The sequence below is a fragment of the Nannospalax galili genome, unplaced genomic scaffold (assembly GCF_000622305.1).
Source record: "Nannospalax galili isolate Female #2095 unplaced genomic scaffold, S.galili_v1.0 scaffold571, whole genome shotgun sequence".
Classification (NCBI taxonomy): Eukaryota; Metazoa; Chordata; class Mammalia; order Rodentia; family Spalacidae; genus Nannospalax; species Nannospalax galili.
This window is the reverse complement of record NW_008330297.1, coordinates 1,329,704-1,351,479: the sequence shown is the minus strand read 5'-3', so window position 1 is coordinate 1,351,479 and position 21,776 is coordinate 1,329,704. Positions and strand designations below refer to the sequence as shown.

General features: G+C 38.4%; 1 protein-coding gene across 5 annotated transcripts in view; it reads right to left on the bottom strand.

The window, feature by feature from the left end:
* The window catches only part of Col25a1 (collagen type XXV alpha 1 chain), a 514,093-nt gene that overhangs the window by 98,907 nt on the left and 393,410 nt on the right, over positions 1-21,776 (bottom strand). For all 5 annotated transcript variants that reach the window (XM_008843537.3, XM_008843526.2, XM_008843531.3 and 2 more), the window contains exons 11-12: positions 7,045-7,071; positions 4,764-4,808 (exon numbers count right to left, since the gene is read on the bottom strand). In XM_008843537.3, coding sequence (XP_008841759.1) covers positions 4,764-4,808; positions 7,045-7,071 — 72 coding nt within the window. The remainder of the gene's footprint in view (positions 1-4,763; positions 4,809-7,044; positions 7,072-21,776) is intronic.

The following is a 21,776-nucleotide window of genomic DNA, read 5'->3' as shown; positions in this document are numbered from 1 at the left end:
AGTCACATAAATACTGCGTAGCAAACCTACAACGTTCTCATCTTAAAATCCACACTCTCAGCCTCTATCATGTAATAGGAGCGGATAGCCCAGTCTGTTCTGCTGTTTATACCTGCGTGACTTTGGGTAGAAAGAATACTGCCGTTTTCTGTGCCTCAGTGTCCTCATTTATAAATATACTTAATCATAGCACCAACTTCCTAAGATTGATTACATGAGATGATGATATGCATATAACACTTAAAACCATGCCAGGAAATTAATAGATGATTTATAATTTTAGTAATTATACAACTTCTGTTTTCTGTACTGGTCAGAAAAGGCAGAGAAGAAAATAATGAAAAGAATTAAATTCCTTATAAATTAACACCAGCAATACTGTTTCACAGTTGAGAAATGGTTACAAGCCCTTTGGCAAATAGCCTGGAATTGAATAAATGAATCTAAATAGAGGTTAACCTGCTAGGATTGCCAAACTGAGTAATTTTGTGACTACTTTATATTAATAAAAATTCAAACTAAACAGTATTATTTAGAGATGATTTAGAAGAACTAATGATATAAAAACATGTTTCTGACTGATTTATTATTTAGTAGCACAGAACTTAGAGGAAAAATTGTCTATGATAAATAAAAAATCCACAGTGGTTACCACCACTATGTTTAGAAACATAATTTCAAGACCAAGGTTGTCTATAATTCATCTCATACATACTGCGGCATAATAATATTTCCTTTTTCCCCTGCCAAATCCTTGAGACTTGAATTATCTTATAGAGCCACCCATTCTGGCTAGGGTTCCCTAATTCTTCCCACCAAACCAGGCTACCCCATTTTTCTCCTCCATAGTAAATTAATAGCATTTCAACTTAACAGACATTTGATATATTGTTCCTGTAGTCTCTGGGCCCCATCAGCCTGGGAGTTCCATTGATGGCAGATACAGCTTTAGTCCTGGGGCTCAGGTGGTCCCTGGTACTTGCAAGGCTGAATGATCAATGACTGAGGAAAGTGAATCAATCAACAGACATGCAGAAGAGGAATGTTGAAAAAAGTTTTTCAGGCTGGGTGTGGTGGCACACGCTTTTTGGAGGCAGAGTCAGGTGGATCTCTGTGAGTTCAAGGCCAGCCTGGTCTACATAGTGAGTTCCAGGCCATCTGGGGCTACAGGGAGACCCTGTCTCAAAAACACAGGAAAAAAAAAAGCAATTAAGTGGACTTCATGATGCCACAATTCATTGGCCTGGTTGGTCTGTTTTGCAAAGCAGCCTGTGAGGCACTTCTCTCACACCTCTGCCCATCTAACCCCTTAATTTCTCATTGTCCTTTGTCCCAGTGTGATCTGCTCAACATATTAGAATGATAGCTAGCTGTCAGCTTTATAGTAGCACACTTAAATGAAACAGAGGGGGAGCCGTGGTTCGCAAGAAAATGTTACTGTAGTTGTCTTACTGTAAGTCAGCGTTAGTAGACTTCTTTCAGTAACTTTTTATTTGCCTCTAAAGAGACTTAAAATTAATAGCATAAAAGATAGATAGATCTTTAGCTAAAGTTAAACTGGAACTGAATGAGAAGTCAATTCTCGTGAGAGTGGGCAGTGTTTTGAGATGCTTGAGGGTACACAGGTGGGGATAAGACAGTGCTAAGAAAAAAGGAGTCTCAGCCCCCTAAAGGAGAGTGGTCTTAGCGTCTTAGAACTGTAACTTCAGAAGACAGGAAATCTAATAAATGCAATTTAATACCCACATCTAACCTATGCAAGAACTAAATTATTGTAAGATAATATCCCTGAACTATTACCTAAGTTGGAATCAGAAATCAGCCATTTCCTTTTTTTTTTTCCTATCTTTTCTTAATGGGTAACATCAGAAAGTTACAAATACATGGAGCCAGAAATACATCACTGCCAGAAAACAGACCTAGAACACATTGAAATCCTTCAGGAATTTAATTCAAAAATTCTTTGAGTACTAGATTTTGAACCTTAGCCATACACATGCCAAATACATACTTTATTCCTGGCCTATATTCCTAGTCCTTAATTCAGACTTTTAAAAAGACTCAAGGTGGCAAAGAAAAAAAACCCTGGCATAAAATACTGGACTCATGCATACTTTACTGTGTAGACTTGAATCAACAGCTTGGCATTTGGAAGTCTGGAAGCTTCGATTTATCTGCTCTCTAAATATACTTATAATAATAAAAAATGCCATTAGAAGTATTCTGTGAAGAGTAATGTCAGTGAAGAACTACGAGGCTCCTGGATGAGAGATAAAAAACAATTCCAAATACCATAGCCCCAAGCCAATGAAAATTTAATGTTCCTTAAAAACCACATAGCTATCTGGAGTAGAGTCATAGATGACACACTAATATCAATTTTTATTTTACATTAAACTTTAAACTTAAAAAATAAGGTCTATAAAGCCTGTGGAAAATATAGCAAACAAGATTATCTGATATTATCTTTTTGCTTTGGAAAGAATCCTTATGCCCCAGGACTCAGAAAATTCTAGTTTGCAGAGGAAAAATAATTTGGTTTTAACCTTGAAAACTTTTGACGTTATTTTATAGCAATAAAAAGACAAGGATGTGGGCTAAGGTGCGTAGACTGGACTTCTCATGTGGTTTACCTGTTGTCGGTTTTCTTCTTCCAAGATTTACTCTGTCAGTGCTTGGCACTAATTGTTATTCAAGTAAGTTACCATGATAATAGTTTACCTAAGGCCAAGTAACATAAAAACATCGAGAGAGGAGAAAAATATGGGATTTTAAATTACACCTATTCTGAGTGCAGATTTTTTAAAGAATTGATGTGTCAATATTCTAACAAAGTTATAGAAAATTCCATAAATTATGTCAAATGATTCTTCAGTTTAATAATGGTTCCACAGAGCTTTTAGTTCTAGGTGTGTGGAGTAGGAAAATGAACTCAAGTGCCTTTCACTGATACCTCCATAAAAGTGGGAAACTATTTGTTTCCGACAGTTTTAGAGAAAACACATTCAAAATGCTGCAGTGATGTACAACAAAACACAAAGTTGCAAACACGAACTGCTTGTCTCCTTGGTGTGATTTAAACTTGATGACTACAAGAAAACGCCACGTGCCTTCTCTTTCTAAGGAAATTGCGTATTTCCTTAGAAAAATAAAGAATATGAAGTTTTCAGGAGTCTATGAGACAGTTTTAAAGTTCTTTTCTCACAGGCTAAAGGTTTCTATAAATTTTTATGATGGTCTTAAAGTTGGACAAAGGAAAGAAATAAAGACAAAAAAGCAAAAGCAAAACATTAACCCTAGGCATGCAAATTTTGGTTTTTCACCAATGGTAAAAGCATCTTGAGTTGCATAATTGTCGTATCTCCCTTATAATAAGCTTTGAAGTTTTTAATGATGCTCCCTCGCAATCTGCATGTTCTAAGCTCTAAGCAGGTTAATCTTCCGTTCTTATGAGGATTTGGGAGGCAAAGTGATGTGTATTTTCCTAAGTGGAAATGGAGCTGTGGCATGGGTCTTTACCTGTGGATGAGTGTGCTGTGTTTGCTCTATAGATTAATGGTGCTGCGAACTTTGGTTGAGAATATTAATTTTACTTGGATTTCGATTAATTCTGAAAACAGCCTCTTTTAAACACAGATTAATCAAACCTCCAGAATTTCACTAAAATGAAATACAGGAAAAGTTGAATAGTAATAGCAAATGCCACTGAAGGGCATTTTACTTATTTTTCCACTGAATCCTCACATGGTCCTTATGAGGCAGGACTGCACGTCTTCCTCTTACAGAAGAGGCTACAGAATTCGAGGACGTTGCCAAAATCTACACAGCCTCTAGGTGGCAGACACATTTCCTCAGCCAGTTGGTAGATTTAGAGAAAAAAGGGTATGAAAAGGGCCACAGGTGGAAGCCTGTTCTCTCTAAGGGCTGCGACCCTTGTGATTTCAGAACATGGTTCAGGGCACATGGTTTTAAAATATTCTGGAAGATGAGTGAATGAGTCATGGGATTTCTAGGGGCTGGGTCCAGATCTCAGAGGGAGATAGGAAAATCCTGAGCCCAGCTTCTGGGCTTTATTACCTCCCACAGTGACTTTGCTGGTCTCTGTAGAAGTTCCAGATTGGAGAGCTGGTAGAAACATTAGGAGCAGACACCAGACTTATCTGTGGAATAACTGTAGATGCTTTGTCCAATTGATAAAAATTTATGTAACAGGATACATATACACACACACAGAGATATTGTGCGCAGAGGTGTGTGCACATACACACTTACTCCACTTATCTCCTCCCCTCCTCATTAACAGTACAACAGAACTATAGAAACAGAATTTGGAAAGCCCATCTCATCCCTAATTTTTCTTAACCATGAAAAGAGCTTATTTCTGGATTCAGAAGGTTTAAATAGGTTCCCTTTATACAAATGACGTTTGCTAAAGAAAAAATACATATTAATTTACCCAGGACCAGAATAAACTAGAGTGTATTTTGCTTATCATGATGAACCTGAAGTACAGCACCTCCCCTACCTCATCTATACGTGTGAGGTAGAGACAGTTGCATTTTATAGGTAACGTAAAAATGTAACACATTCATTTAGCTTCAAACTAAAGCTTCTTTAAAGTTATGCTGATTTGATAATTTTTAAAATGACCTTCCTATATTTATAAGCATACATACTTATTAATAGCCTTACTCCCTAGAATAATGCCATGCCTCTAATAATCTCTGAATTATAAAAGAAATCCTATATTCAACAGAACTCACCTTTTGTCCATCCATCCCTGGAATTCCGGTGGCTCCAACAGAACCCTAAGGAAGTGCATGATTAAATGAAGTTGATAGGGTAATCATATATATTTCAATTCTAAATCCATACTGTGATTGTTATGTCAGCCATAACTTTACATTGCTAGAACATAATACAACTTCTACACAAAAAGTTTTAAGGCTTTATTTCCACTGTGTTCAAATATATGATAATGGTATAATAATGTAGGCAGGTCTTCAAACTTACCAGAAACTAGAGATAAAATTTAATATTCTTTCCAAATACTTAACTCTAACATGGTTTTAAAGAATTTCATATCCTAAATTGAAAGCCACATCTTTTTGAAGGCCACATGGTTCTAAATTTTGTTTTTAAGATCTAGATAATCTTAGTTCCACCTGGAAAAAGCCTAGCAGTAATTGTTGAATTTTATAAGTTTATATAACACAAAACAGAAGGTAATTAAAATAACAACTGCTTATCCTACAACTAAATAATGGCCCCATGCTGTAAACCGAAATTTCTTGTATTTGGACCACTGCCCCCCGCCTCCCGGACTTTCAGGAAGTGTGTTTAAGTCACATTAAGTATGAATGTGTCTTCCAAAGTAGACTCAAAAGGGTGTCATAACTGTTTTTCACTGACCAGGGACAATACAACTTCTGTACACAGAAAATGAAGGTAACATGAGCACACCTCCGTGGGTGAGTGTGAGCATCTGGGTGTGAGCATGTGGATGTGGAAGGCACACTGAGAGCAAGAGAACTTGCCACAACCAGAGACAGTCCATGACATTTAAGTGATCGTAGAGGCAGTAGTAAACTTTTTCAAATGGTGATGCTGTTTCTCCTTCATACCTCCCCTTCAGGCGTTTAAGAAACCTAAGTACAAACCGGGCGTGGTGGTGCATGCCTTTAATCCCAGCGCTCAGGCAGAGGCAGGAGGATCTCTGTGAGTTTGAGGCCAGCCTGGTCTACATAGTGAGTTCCAGGACAGCTGGGGAGAGCCTGTCTTAAAAAGACCAAAAAAAAAAAAAAAAAAAAAAAAAAAAAAAAAAAAAAAAACAAAAGAACAAGTGCTTTCTTTCACCAAAAAATGAAATTCTCAACAAATTATCCAAAAAAAAAAAAAAAAAAGAAAAAGAAAAAGAAAAGAAAAGAAACCTAAGTACAATGTGCTTCCTTTCACCAAGAATAGGAAAATAGATTTTTCTTTTTCTTTTATAATAATGGGAGAAGTTTTCATTAAATAGTCACGTTAACATGAAGTTGCTCTAAAAGAAACAAATTGCGATGGCAAGTTCCTTAAAAATGCAGTCAATGATCCTATGGGGTGGGTATTAAAGGAGTTCTCAAAGCCTGAAGCTGCCACTTTATCCTGGTCAAATGTGGATTAGGCTAGCTTTACAATTTCACACTGAGCTTAATAGAGACATTGCGAAGGACAATGTGTTCCTACACACATGCTGTCTCCCAGAGCAGGGCTTTTACTTGGTTTGAAGGATTACATTTCAACAGATGCCACATGCCCAGTGCTTGGGAGTAAAAAGTCTCTATCTTTGATGGATTCCAACAATAAAGAATAATCACTTTTCCACCTGTTAATACAATTGTTTTCTTTAGTTTTTGCAGGTTAAATATCATCTCCCTCCTTTGTCAGGGTGGGAGGTTAGAGAAAGGAGGGTAGTGATATTTCACTGGCAAAGGGCCATCTATCTGCTATTGATGTATTTATCACCACAGCACTGCTGTGATTTCAGAATTCCTAGATCCTCCTCTTCGGAATGGAATGGTCAATTTGGATGATTGTGGATAACACTGAAATTCCAATCAGCCACTTTTCAGGTTACCTCATCCAAGAGGGGCACTGAGTGAGAGGCAAGCAGTGCATGAACTAAGCATCATGCAATCCTCTGTTCTGGTCAGTTCTGTGGCCATTGGGCGGCTCTATATTTGACCAAAGCCAGCAATCAATTTGCAAAGTCACATGATCCTTCATATTTTAAATGCTGTTAGGATGTGTTACTGATATTTGAGTTAAAAGTTCAATGACCTAATAAGTTCAGCAGACAGCTCAGAGAGTCTGGACTTCCTGAATATTCTACAATGAAGTAGATTAGAAATCTAATGCTACATTAAAATGGATGTAGTTTTAGAAAACAGAATGTACTGACTTAACTACCTCAGCATGGTTTATGGTAGCTAATTCCATCCACTGCTCTTGCTCCCATTAGACAAAGGAATATAATTACTTTCTCAGCATTGATATACACTCTACCTTTTGTCCTGGAGGCCCCAGAGGTCCCTGAAAGTGAAAACAATTTGATTAGTGTAATACTATTGCCATTTAAACTTAGATGACCAAACCACCCTATTCCATAAAGTTCCCTTGCCATACTAAAATATGCTAAAAGGAAAAATTTCAGTTGGAAGTACAAGATGAGTCTTTTGTTTTTCTATTTTAATTTTCTGAAAAACATTAACCATGTAAGAGGACTCTGATTTCTCTCTTAGAAATAAAAATGTTGGTTGTCCCATTGCATTTGCTTCCTTGAATACCTGCCAATCTATCATCTCAGTCTCATTTGGAGGGCTAGAAACAGCACAACACTATTTTTTGGCACATGGACACATTAGATGGTATCTGCCTCAGCAAACCACTAAGCAGATTTACAAAGGAAATAACAGCACTGCACAGAAGTGTGTTGTGTTCGACTTGACTTCTTAGGAAGTTTGGTCAACTAACCTGAACAAAAACTTGTTTACAAATTAGAAAGGGCAAGGCCAAATGCAACACCTGGTATGTACCTGAGAAAGGAACACAGATGTTGCCGGATGTTGTTAGACTGACACCCAAGAAGTGGGCAGAATAGACTATTTAGTGAGATGAATGAGAATATTTACATAGAAAATGCAAATGTGACAGTTGTGAAATTAAGCAGTTTTTCAACCACAAAGTCAGTGTTAGGACCCTGCTGGCTTTACCCAGATCAAGGCCTGGCTTTCAAACACAAAGTCAGTGTTAGGACTGCAGTTTTGACTCATTATATGTCTATTTAAAAATAACAATATTAAGCACTTTCTTTTAGCTCCTTAAGAAATGTATTTGATTTTGTTATGCTTTAGTGAGTTTATAAACATCATTTCACATGAAAGCTCTTTCAGTGCGCTATACTTAACAGCTGATTTTCACTGTGTGACATTTCAGTTAATCGGCACTTGACTTTCATCCCTGTAACCTCAAAGAAAGTACAACTGTGATCATAGCAAAATGCATCCAAAAATATTAAATACACACAGTGTTCAGAAATATTTGGAGACTCTGTTCCCCCCAGTTACTTTGTAATAACCCTCACAGGAAGACTAATTTCCTCCTATAATGGACTCTAGTTTACTGAAAGTTACTGTGTCACACCACCTCTATTATTTTTCCTTCACTCCACCAGACCATGTTTTCAATAGGCTTGTCACATCTGTGGGTGTTCTCCCCCCATCTTACTTCCTCTATTTGAAATTCTCTGTTTTAGATTTTGCAGAACAAATAGACAATCAGGTGTAAATTCCCTCTACATCTTGTCTCTCATCAACCCAAGCCCACAACAGACCCCCTTTCCTGTATCAGAGGAGGAAGAACTCCTCCCACTTTGTAAGGCCAATTCATTCCTAGTCTCTGGACTCCATCCTCGCTCTGTCCTGGGGGATCTTTTCCAATCAATCAGCCCTGCGTCTGCATCAGACTTCTCTTCTTCACCAGTTCTTTCCCCTTCACACATAAACATGTTTAATCATTCCCTCACTTGTGTAAACTGAGAAATGAATGCTAATGCTAAGCAAGGGCAGAAGCTGCAAGTTGTGATAGGAGATCTGAGAGTGAAGAAAAGTCTTAGATTTTATCATTGTCTAGGATTCCATTTCTCAAGTGTCTCCAGAGTATTTCGATTCTTAACATGTTGATGTTAGAAAGGAAATTACATAACAAGAAGTACATTAATTCAGTGTTTAGACTGAGGATGTATATATTCAATTCACAAAGCTTTCATTCTTATTGTAAATCTAACTTTGCCACTTGAAAAAATACTGTTCACTGAAATTGGGTATTTCATTACGTTGATACACATTCCTGCAATGGAATATTTCAAATGAAAATAAGAATGAATTTTACATCAAATATTTAACTAGAGATCAACACACCTGATATTTTCTAATTTGATCTCTGATCCATGGTCATTTTAAATCAGAGATTTATAAACACTGATCACATAAAATTATACTAGTATATTTTAAAGCAATTTTAAAGAAAATCAAATAACCAAAGAAATTTAATATAATATTTTCCCTTCAGTTTTATGAACCTAGTGTTTTTTTTGGAAACTCAGAAAATGAAAGCAGATATTTTAGGGATTTAACATTAATTTTTGAATTATGAATATACATCTTATAGATTTTTTTGCAAGTTTGCTGCCAATATATATTCTCAGTTACCAAAAATGTGTATATATTTCTTAAATCTCACTGACAGGAAAAATAGCAGGGAGCCAAGGATAGTGCCATCCATTACGGGGGGGGGGGGGGGAGACGGATGGACTGTGAGTAGAGCTGCACTGAACAGACATACTTTTGAGTAAATATACAAACATGCATGGGTGCCCAGGTGTGCGTGCATGCACTAATTACAGACACACATACCTCAGCTATTTCACTAAACAAGATTTTACTATGTATGCTTTAAATATCTTTAAATAAAAGCTTTTTTTTTGGTCTTTTTGAGACAGCATCTCCTTGTAGCTTCAGCAGGGCTAGAACTCACTGTGTAGACCAGGCTGGCCTTGAATTCACAGAAATCTGCCTGCCTCTGCCTCCTGAGTGCTGGGATTAAAAGTGTGTACCAACAAGCTTGGCAAATATAAGCTTATTAAATTAAGGCTTCCATTTTCCAAAAACCAATTTTGAAATTAAGGCATGTTGTCACTAAGTAGTTAAGACATCTACCTTTGATTAGCCTTGTTTTTTTCTAGTACAATATAAGTTTATGAAATAACAGGTGATACTATAGAATAACTCAATTACTCATCTAATGTTTAAAAGTTATTATTTGTGGGGTTTTCCGTGTGTGATCTATGTGCGTGGGCATGTGCATGCCACAGCACATGTGTGGATGTCAGAGGAAATCTTGCAGAGTTTGGTTCTCTCCTTCGACCATGTAGGTTCCAGGGAATGAACCCAGGTTGTTTGGTTTGCCCCTCTGAGCAATCTTGCTGGCCCAACTTGTCAAATCTTAAAATTTTATATTTTCAGCTTGAATAATGGCTTGGATAAAGAATGTCATAAATGCATTATTCACTAGTGAACTTACTGCTTCTCTTTATTTCAGAGGATCTGGGTTTAATTCCCAGCACCCACATGGCAGCTAACAACTGTCCTAACTCCAGTTCCAGGAGATCCAACGCCCTCTTCTGATCTCTGCGGGCACTGCATGACATGGGTGTACTTATGTACATGGAGGCTATACAATCATACACATAGAATTAAAATAATAAATAATTTTTAAAGCTCATTGAAAAATTCTGAGTGTAGAGTATTATTATCAATAACGTTCACATAATCCTCTTCACTGACGTTTTCATGACCTGCCAGAAAAGATCACAGAGAGCTACGCAAAACAAAGTTCAGATAGAAGCCTGTAAAAGAATAATTCTATTATTTTATATACAGTATACTTGACTTTTCTCTCTTGTTTTGCCCAACCCTGCTAAATTCCATTTCTAAAGATTATATACAACATTCAGCATACAGTGAGTGAGCAAGCAAGTTCAACGTAAGGTTTGTGACTGTCTTTAACCAGAAGCATGTCAACTCAGGCCTGAGAGTTAGGCGTGTTAACTCAGACCATAGTCCATCAGCTCTATCAGAGTTGCCGTGGTCTAGCCCTTCTTCTGCTTGGCTATGCCCTTTTCAAAGTCACACTTGTTAATGTGACTTCCATCTAATGACCTCTGTGCCTTTAAGCCTTCTCCTGTCTTTCGGTGCACTTTCTAAAATGGGATGTGACCATATGCCCTCCTGGACTTTATATTCTAGTGAATGCAGAAAGACAGTAAACAAACTATAAGGCGTTCCAGGTAATAAGTGTTCAAGCAAAGACGGGGCTAGGCAATGTGAGAAGTAGATGGAGTATTTTAAACTAGTGGCTTGGCGAGTATAGATAGTGTGAAGGCTGATGAGCAAATGTCTTCATTGTCTGAGGTGCGCCCCCCCCCCCCCCCCCCCGCTTTCATGCCACAGCGCAGACAGAAAGGCAGAAGGAAGATATTTGTCTTTTGCGTGTTTGGCCTTCCTCCCCGCCAGAGTTAATTCACCCTGTTGCCATTAACTCCTTTACTGATATCAGAATCAGCATTTCCAGGCTTCCGTCCTTGACTAAGGACCAAAGGCTCTCCAGGAACCCTCCAGGTTTTCAGTGCAGATTGGAACTGCTAAGGCCTATGAACTGAGCAACTGTGAGTTGTAGAACCTCAAACTGAGGTTCTCTGCCTCTCCAGTATGAGACAGCTTCTGTGGAACCACTCTGACTGCGGAGACACCCAGCAGCTACTGGGCTCTCTGACTCTCAGGTGTAATTCAGCTGTTACTATTTTGAAGTAAGCTGATTAATAAATTCTTTATATATAAATATCTATTCATTTCATCAGTTCTGTTCCTCTAGAGAATCCTGACTAACACAGACACGGAAGGTAGACTGTAATTGTCTGACATAGGGCTTATATTATAAACACAATGTGTTTACTTTGACTATGATAAAAATTATAGAAATGACTAAAGGAATACATAGACACAATCATTTATTTCTTCTTATACCTTTTTTTTTTTTTTTTTTTTTTTTGGTCTTTTAAAGATAGGGTCTCCCTGTAGCTGGTGGCCTGGAACTTGCTATGTAGACCAGGTTGGCCTTGAACTCACAGAGATCTGCCTGCCTCTGCCCCCCATTCTTCTTGTATTTTAAACAATAGTGTCTCATTATAGGAATGCTAAGTTTTTAATTGTTTGATTCACCTGAGGAACGTTAATGCTATCAGCTTATTATAACACTCCTCATGCTCCCAGAGCAATTATATTCTTCTTGGGTGGAAGAACTGAACTTAGTTTCTACAGCAAAATAAAGTAAAAATCATTTCGTTTATACTGTACCACGAACATCAAGAAGGCTGTGTATGTTCATCAGCCAGAGGTCTACTGCATTTCAGAAAGTCTTATGTACACAGAAGATAGAATTAATAATCCAAGATAACCTTCAAAGCAGGCAGCCAAGAAACATGACCCTATAAGCATCATGCATTGGCTATACTTTCTAGTTCACAAATATTAAAAAAATCTTTTCCTTGGTAGATTATAGAATGGGAAAAACTGAATGAATTTTTCTGACACTGCTGATGTGAGCACGGATTTGATTGAGATATTAATTACTTAAACAGGATGCAGAGGTTCTAAATGACGTGCTTTAGGACGCCTCTAGGGAGATGTTTTAAGGCAAGTTCTGGTTGCCTGCTAGTAGGAAATGATGTAGGGGGTGGACACAGTTCCTGCTCTGTCCCTGATGGCCGACAGTAAAATTCAAAGCTCCGAAAGCTGCTGCTGGTCATAGCTGGATACAGGACTACGCCACTGGCTTCTGTGGTAGAAAGCACGAGGAAGGGAAGGCTAGGTAGGGACCCAAACTATTACGCCGTTTTTAAAAATTTTTTCTTGGTGGGGGAGGCAAACATTTTTCCTTGTTTTAATTAAAGAGGCAGACAAGATTTTTTAAAACTCCGATTCTAATGGAATGAATAACATATTAATGTAATCATAAAACATAAGTATCAGACTTTCTCAATAGTTAGGCATGACAAAATGTAATTACAACTTTTTGAAATATAGTAATTAACCTGATTAAATGCACTGCAAGCCCATAAGTGTACAAAATTGTTTTATAAAGAAACAATGGAAATTTGTCTCATTTATGTAATCACTTAAGATACACTTTTACAGAATTTTATCTTCTGCCTGAATGCTTGATGTGAGAAGGTTAAGGAATAGACATTCTAGGCACTGTGGATATCTGGAGTAGAATTCAAGGGCTGATGTACAAGGTTTGGGCTTTATAGCATGGGTAAACACCCAGACAGAAAGTGCTGGGGAATGTCTAGAACACAGGCATCGCTGCATCTTGACGCAAAGGCCCATGGTTTAGTTAAATGGGTGATGGAGTAACACAAGGAAAACAGGAGCAAAGCAGCCCTGGACAGGTGGCTGCACCTCGTCTCTCAAGTCTTTCTCGGGCCCTGACTTCGGCACATGAAGTCCATGTCCTTGTAATCCCCATCTAAAGGCCTTAATCATTCTTCCAGGATTCAGGGCTGTAACTTGCATTTTTTATGATCTTTCTCCAAGACACCTGGACAAACCTTGTTTTCTGTTTTACTCCAGCACATTTCAACTGGTTATATTTTAATATATTTACACATTAAAAAAAATCCATTGACTAGGTAGAAACTTCTTCCAGCCACATAGTCTACATCTTCAGTACCCGAGGTAGTGTTCGACATAAATAATTACTGGGTAAACTGAAGTGATATAGACATGTAAAATTCTATGTACTAGATTTCCACCATGAGTTTAGATTATAACCCTACCAACCGGAAAGAGTCCCTGTTTGGGGGCAGTTGTTTGTTTAAATAGCTAGGAGTTTTGTTTCTATAACATCCATTTCTGTTACTTGAAATATTTCCTCTAAAACATAAGACCGTATGGCATCACATTTCTTCACAAACACTTCATGGAAAAAGATCCTAATAGAGTCGTCATTTTAATAAAAGAGCAAGTATTTTCTGACTCCTCTACCTCATGTGCTGACTTATGGGGAAATATTAAACCAGGACAACTCATTTACTGGTATTTCTCAAAATCATGAAGCTGTGACCTTTTGAAGGGGGGTCTCTTACAGCTCAGGAAATTAAGTGGGTAATACATTTTTCTCATCACTTGACAAAACCAGAACCCAAGCATTAAATACCACTAGCAGATTAAAGACAGATCTAGGTATTTAAGCATCTATACTATCAGGTTCCAAAACAGAGATTCTACATTCACCAGATACACAGACCTGAAATTGGCTCACTCCGTCCCTTCTAAATATTTAATAAATTGTTTCTTAGTGCCGAACCCAAAGTGGAAATGACCCCAAACGAAAGAAAAATTAACAGGGCTCCTCTGTCCTCTGTGATTACACATGCTTCCCTTGAGTGCCACAAAAGAGAGAGATTTATGGTTCACAAAGCCTATCACCCCACACTACATTCAGTAAAAAATATTTCCATTCGGGGAAGTCTAAGTTCTTTCCCCATTTAAAATCAACAATGCTGAGAAGAGCTGGCCTTGAGGGTCTAAGTATACTGCGGTCCACAGACATCTTAAATTCGAGAGTACAATAAATGCTCATGTATTCAGGCCTGCTTCCCATCTAGAGACATCAGTGACATCCGGTGGAAAGTTTTGTGATGATGGAAATGTTCTATATTGCTTGATCTGATAGGGGCGGCACTAGCCACACATGGCTATTGAACACTGGAAATGTTGCTAGCGCAGATTTTATAAATTAAGCTTTAACGTTAATTTACTGAAAGTTATTCTGATTATTTTTTTGAGACAGGATCTCCCTGTAGCCTTGGCTGGCCTGGAACTCACTATGTAGACCAGGCTGGCCTCCATCTCACAGAGATCTGCCTGCCTCTGCCTCCCCAGTACTGGGATTAAAAGTGCATGCCACCATGCCAGGCCTTGAAACTGATTCTGAAATAGTCACTAGTAATTAGTAACACTGTATTGGACAGTGTGGATTTAGCTGTAAAGCACATAAGGCTGTAATGAAGTGAAGTAGGTTCTAACACTACACATGGGCCACACCCCTTACGATGCTGCATCTTGAGCTGAGCGAGAACCCGGATGACTGCTAGGACTTCTTTTAAATCTCCTATACCTAACTTCAAAACTGCTATATACCGTGACTAGAAATACATGCCATTACTTTTCCACTATCCCCATGAAGACTGGTCCTTTAATCACGCTGCCTAAGCACATGTATATGCTAATCTACAGCACATGGATGAGTAGAAGCTACAGAAGAAGAATCTGTAGGAACTCTGTTGCATTCAATTTGTTTAATCCCACCTTTGGGTGACATAACACTAAGAGAAAAATTAGCTCATTTCTTTGTGTTGGTACCTTATTTATTGATTATTATTTAGCCATTCAATTTGTTGAACATAGCAACTAATGTAAGTAAGGCATGATAAGCATTGTGGATGAAGGAAGAAGGCAGTTTTTCTAACTTAGCTGTGGGAATATGAAAATGTATGTGTGTGTGTGTGTGTGTGTGTGTAATTTCAGTTCTTTAAATCTCCCCTCAGACACAGGGAGCCCTGGACCTGAGGAAGAAGGCATTTTAAATAGCTTTTCCCTGACTGTAGGGTCTGAGTTAGGACTCTGTGTGTAAGGGGACATGCCAAGCCCAAAACCTCAGGGATTTCTGCCCCTATGACTTCAGCTGTCTTGGCTGCTTCTGTCTTGGGTTTGTTCTGCAGGTGAGCAATACCAGGGGTGTGCATGAAAGCAAATTGCAATATGGGACAAAGATATAGTTACTTTTTTTGTTGCTCTGACCAAATACTTGATAAGAAACAGTCTAGGTGAGGAAGGGTTGACCGTGGTCAGGGGCAGTCATGTCAAGGAAGGCACAGCAGGGGAGACTGCTCACCCACACCTCAGCAGATCAGGAAGGGGTTCTTCCACTTTCTTCTTTTCCCTTTTTACTCTCTCTGGGATTCCAGCTGAAGAGATGTGTCAGCCACATTCAAGGTGGGTCTTTCCTGCTCAGTTAAACCTCTCTGGAAATGCCCTGACTGACAGACACACTCGAGGTATGCTTTACTAATGCTCTAGGTATTTAACTCAATCAAATTGACAACTAAAATTAAAGAACATATATGGTTATTTTGAAGGGTGTGCATGGAATTGGGTCCTGTGAGCATCCAAAACCCCGAGCTTTGTAATTTCAGGCTCATAAAGCTGAAAGATGGAGGAAGGTGTGGAAGAGAAGAGAGGCAGCCCCCGCAGCCGGGGAAGGGCTGGCCATAAGTTTCCTCTCGCTGCATTCTGACTTTGAACTTTTAGGAGCACACAGTTTCTGGATTTCAATTTTCCAAATCACTGAGAATAGTTTTATGGAAGTTAGAAGGTAGAGCATGTCTGTTATACTAGTTTATAACTTTTTAGTATTTGTACATTTGTATAAGAATATACATTTGTCATTTGCCTAAAATGTGTACACTTGTTCTAAGTATGCAAATATAAAAAATTCAGACATTAAATAGACCTGACTTTACTTTGAAAAGTTTCTTCTTCATCTAATAATGAATCATAGAGCTGGGGATATAGCTCAGTTGGTAGAGTGCTTGCCTAGCATGCTCGAAGCTCTAGGTTCGAATACCGGTACAGGCTGGGTGTGTTGGTTCACACCTGTGATTCCAACACTTGGGAGGTAGAGGGAGGAGGACCAGAAGTCATCTTCTGTTACAGTGAGTTTAGAGGGGAACCTATGCTACCTGAGACCTTGCCTTAGACAAAAAACCAAGAATTTCGTGTGAGGGATTAATTATAACTTCACTAGATTCTCATCCATGACTCCTATATGTTGTTTCCGCCTAGTTACAGCAGGTCAGATTCTAAAGTTAAAAGACATGATAACTAGAGAAGTTGATTACAGTCCCAAAGATGCTTTTAAAGACTTCTTGCATTTATTTACAGGGCACACAAAATAGATAAATATAAGGTGCATTTGTGCATTTGTACATAGGAAAATGTAAACTGACAGGACTTCAGAGTTGGAATGGGATTTGTATCTTTCAGTATCATTGCTATCTTTGGATGATTAATCTAAGCTATCTTAGTTTGTTCAATATAATATAGGTTTTTAGGCCCTTAGTAGAAACCAATGAAAAGACATTTAATCATAGAGCTAATCTGCAGCTTAGAGGTCATTAAGAAAGTCAGGGTACAGCCCATGCCTTTAATACTAGCACTTGGGAGGCAGGCAGATCTCTGTGAGTTCAAGGCCAGCCTGGTCTACATAGTGAGTTCCAGGACAGATGGGGCTACCTGGGGGAGAACCTGTCTCAAAAAGACAAAAAAAGGAAAAAAAAAAAAAAAAGAAAGAAAAAAAGAAAAGAAAAGAAAAATAGAGTAGGGGCTGGAGAGATTGCTCGGCTGTTAAGAGGTTAAGAGCACTGGACCCAGAGGATCCAGGTTTGGTTCTAAGCACCCACATGGCTGCTAACAACTGTCTGTAACTCCATTTCCAGGGCCCTCTTCTGACCTCCACGGGCACTGCATGATCCAGGTGTGCTTAAACACATGCATGCATAAAAACACATAAAAATAAATAAATACATAAATAAATAAAATTTTTTTAAAAGAAAGAAAAACAGGGTAAAATAATGAGACCCTAGTCATCTACTCAGCCTTTTAGACTATCGTTTTGTGCTTCAAAGGCCAGCCAAATGTTCTCTCTGTTACCAACTGCATTAATGTGCCCCTCAGATACCTCTATGTCTATGCTTACAGGAACCAGTACAGAGTTCCCTTGGGCCAGCTACTGGCAGGGACTCTGGGGCGGCAGCAAACAAAGAAGCACCTAGTGTCTGTCCGCTTTCCCCTGTCGATTTGGAAAACAATGCATTACAGGCTTGGAACAAAACACTCAGGAAGTGGAAAGGACTCTGTTGATGTGGCATTTGTGTGTTTCATGGATCAGCAGATCAAGTGGGGATAGTAAGGCATTAGCTGGTTGCTAAGGCAACCCAGCAGGCAGGATGGACTAGCACTGAATGCAGAATAGGCATTTTTGTCAAACAAGGTTTCACTGCCAATATCTGGTTACCAATGTTATGCTGAGATACTCTTCTTTGTTCCTTGTGATGTGAAAGTTTGGGGTCTTGCTTTCTCTATCAGACCCAAGTGAGGAGAGAGGTTTGCTGTCATCTCTAGTGTCTACAATCTACCGACCAAGAAGAGTGGGCGGCCATCAAAGGTCAATTTGGTAAACCCATTAGTTTGTCAGTTCTGTGCACAGCAGGCCATTAGAACGGAAGATATATTAAGCAAGTTTACAAATGTTGAGTATTTCAATTTTTGGCGGGCGGGGGGGTCTTTTTGAGACAGAGTCTCCTTGTAGCCCCAGATGGCCTGGAACTCACTATGTAGACCAGGCTGACCTTGAACTCACAGAGATCCACCTGCCTCTGCCTCCCGAGTGCTGGGATTAAAGGTGCGCCACCATGCCCGGCTTCAGTTTTATTTTAAATGAAGCAGAAACTTCTCTATTTATATTACTTGCTTACATTTTCAACAACATTGCATTCATTGGACTCAATGGTGTGTTTATTAGAAAAATTAAAACAAATCAAAATATTTATAAATTCTTCAGACACAAGTCCAAATTTATTTTTAATGAACAACTCTTCTTGAATTTCTAGAAGCCATTAAAGAAGAGTAAAAAGTGTAAGTATTTTTATGATAAAGTAAAGAATAAATATGTTGTAGAGTTTGCATACAATTTGGGGGAAGGACAATGAAGGCGGAGTTCTGGGAGGGAAATGACAGTGTCTAGTAAACTTCAGCTACAGATGCTTAGATCAAAAATAATATCCAGGAAACAGGTACTGGTTAGTAGACTTTTAAAAGTACTATGTATCGTTTGTGTTTTAAAGAGCTTCTACACCTGTCAAGGAAAATAAAACCAACAAGGGTATTTAAAGGAAAGATGCCTTAAAATGCTATTTTAACAACTGTTTAAAAATTCTAAAGGCTTGGAAGACTAAGATGCAGGGATCCCGGGTGCTAGAAGATGACCCTGAGTGCTTCCAGTTGTCCAGTTGTGAACAGACCTCAGCTGTATTCTTGTGTCTGGTTTTATAAGACAGAGGAGGTCTGCTCTTATTTACATGGAGTTAAATTTATTTAAGTTCCAGATTTTGTCTTAAAAAAAAAAAAAAAAATCTCCCGCTGAGCGTCTCAGAAAACCCAAAGGTCACATTTACAGAATAGATGCTCAGTGGGATTAAGTAGAAGTAGAAGAGCTGGAGCTACAGATTTTCTTGTTTTTGTATCATACATGCTGCTAATCTTCAGATGGTTATTTCTGTGGTATAAACGCTCCATCCTGGATTATGAAAACTAATTCCATACCTGACACACTCATAAAGTTTTGTAGGCTGGCAATTTTAGCTTCTTCATTTCACAATTGGAGACGTTTGAAAGTCATAAAAGTCCTTAGGACTCGCATCTGAGCCAGTGCTTTTGGACAACCCAAGGCAGCAGGTGGCAAACATGTTGTGCTTGTCTTAACCGGTGGACGAGAAGTGGCATGTCGTGAAAAATTGATAATGCGATGTGATATACAGAGGGCTCAGTCACAGCAGCAAAGAGGCCCAAGCCAGCGACTCCCGACTGTAGTATTTAACTGACATTTTCAAATATTCCTCTACAGCCTTTTCATAGACTTTCTGCATACCGAGTTACACCACTTGACATTTGTCTTAACAGTAACACTGTTCATGGATAGAATTCTTTGTGGTTCATAAAACATTTCATGTCAATATTTCACTTGCTTCTCATAATGTAACAAAATATGTAAAACAGCAATCACTATTGATAGTCTGTGGATCTGTAAAGAGGTCACAATCTAGAGTCACACGTACTTGCAGGCCTAGAAATAATGACAGGGCACTTTTCTCCTGCCAGACTTCAAGTTAAAGCACATGTATGTACGTGCACTCAAATGCACAATATTTGGAAGAAAAATTCCAAGAGAGATCTCGCCTCATAAAAATTACAGTTAAAAATGCTGGACATGATCCCAGCATTCAGGCAGCTGAGGCAGGAGTACCATGAGTCTGAAGTCAGCCTGAGTGAAAAAGTGAGTTCCAGGCCAGCCTGGTCTACGTGGAAAGTCCTTGTCTCAAAAAGCCCAAACCCAAACAAACAAAAACAAATGAAAATTCAATGGTTTCTCCAGGATTCTCCTCTCCATTTGAGATAGGTTAAAACGTACAGGAACCATTTACCTTAACAAGGAAGTATAAAATATACAAATTCAGTTGCTGGGAAAAGAAATTATAGAGTTATATTGCTTTACAAAAGACCCTGAAAAGAATTGCTTAAAGGAATGAAATTGCCCAGCACACTTGAAATAGGTTGATTTATGAAAACCTGATTCATAGAAAACCTTACATGAATACATCTGTTATATAAATCCACGCTCACCTGTAATTTACTCTAGAGAGAAAAAAAGGAGTGATAATAATAATAACATACTCATACAGTTCTTCATTGCATATTTTGAAGCGCTTTCTTCTAATTTATAACATTTGTCTCTAGCAATCTTTTAAGGCAGGCAAAGACAGTGTTATCCTTTCTTTACAGATGAGAAATTGAGAGGTTAAGTGACTTGCCCAAGGTCAGACAGGCACTTATTCATTCGCTGTTCTGAGTGATGTAGTTTTAACGGGGCAGTAGAGGAAGCAAGGTTCTTCCTCTTACTTTTTTTTAAACAGCTGTGAAGGCCATTAAAACAGAAGTGGATGATCTCACAAATATAATGCTGACTGAAAGAAGCCAGACCCAATGTGGACATACTGTATGAGTCAATTAATATAAAATTCAAATGCAGACAAAACTAACTTATGATGACAGAAGTCAGAGCAGTGGTTACCTTTGGGATAGGGATTGGGGATAAAGGAAGGGCATGATAACTTTCTAGTTATTGATCTGATTTGTACATAATTACTTTATTTGTGAATAACCACTGAGACGAATAGTAGGATTTGTCCACTTTACATATTACTGCATTTTTTCACTTAAAACAGTATGTTACATCGTCATAAGCAGTAATTTACCACTGCACTTTAAAAGATCAGTAGGTCCACATATCCTGGGGACATTTTTTATTTTATTTAAGCTTCTTAGCTGCATTTAGAAAATGAGACTATGGCCTGATGTGAAGACTTTAAAGAGACAAGAAAAGGTTTATAGAAAAATAACTAGCATTTATTTGCATTTGAGAAAGTTTTTTATATGTGACGAAAAACTGAAGCATAGTAAGATAATACCATGATTCGTTTACAACCAGGTCAAACATTCATGCTCAGGATTTGGAGGAGCTCAGTGGTGGAGAAGGTACTCAGCCTGAGAGTAAGGCCCTGGATTCAATATCCAGCATTCAAAGGAAAAAACAAGTAACTGTAGGAAAGTGAGACTATGTGCTGTTCACATGACACATTCTGGAGAATACAGACACATCCAAGGAAAACAGAAATACAGCTCTTCAAAACACCCCTCTATTTTAGAGCACTTGGTATTATCAGGGTGCTGTGCTGAGGGTCAGGGTAGAAAGCCAATGCCATTGGTAGAAATCAGAAGTAGTCTGGAGACACATAATGGCTCCTGAGAATGCCACATTGATTTTGATGTAGGACTGAATGGAATGAATAGATTTGGTGATTTCCCAGGATAGAAATTAGAGGTGCATTCAATTGCTTAAAACAGTTTCAAAATTTATATTGTAGTTTTCCAAGAATTCTTCATTCCCTGAATTTGTAGCTCTAGGAGGTAACACTGTGCTTCCATGCAGTTGTGACTGATGATAAATAGTTTTTTTCTTTAAAAAAGTTATAGCACAAAAAATAGATGTTTACATCTGTCTTGACATGATAGGTCAGGAATAGAGCAGTGTCCATGTGGTGGGTGACAGTTGGTCCTAGGGTGCTTTCATTGTACAGGCAGGCATTCCTACCTGCGGAGCAGCCTGCACCATGGAAGGCCTCTGCAGAGGGAAGCCTTTACTACCCCCTCACCCAGGTTTAGTTTCTAGTTTAGTTCCTGACCGACTGTTGTGCATCTGGTGCATTAGCTTTATAGGAT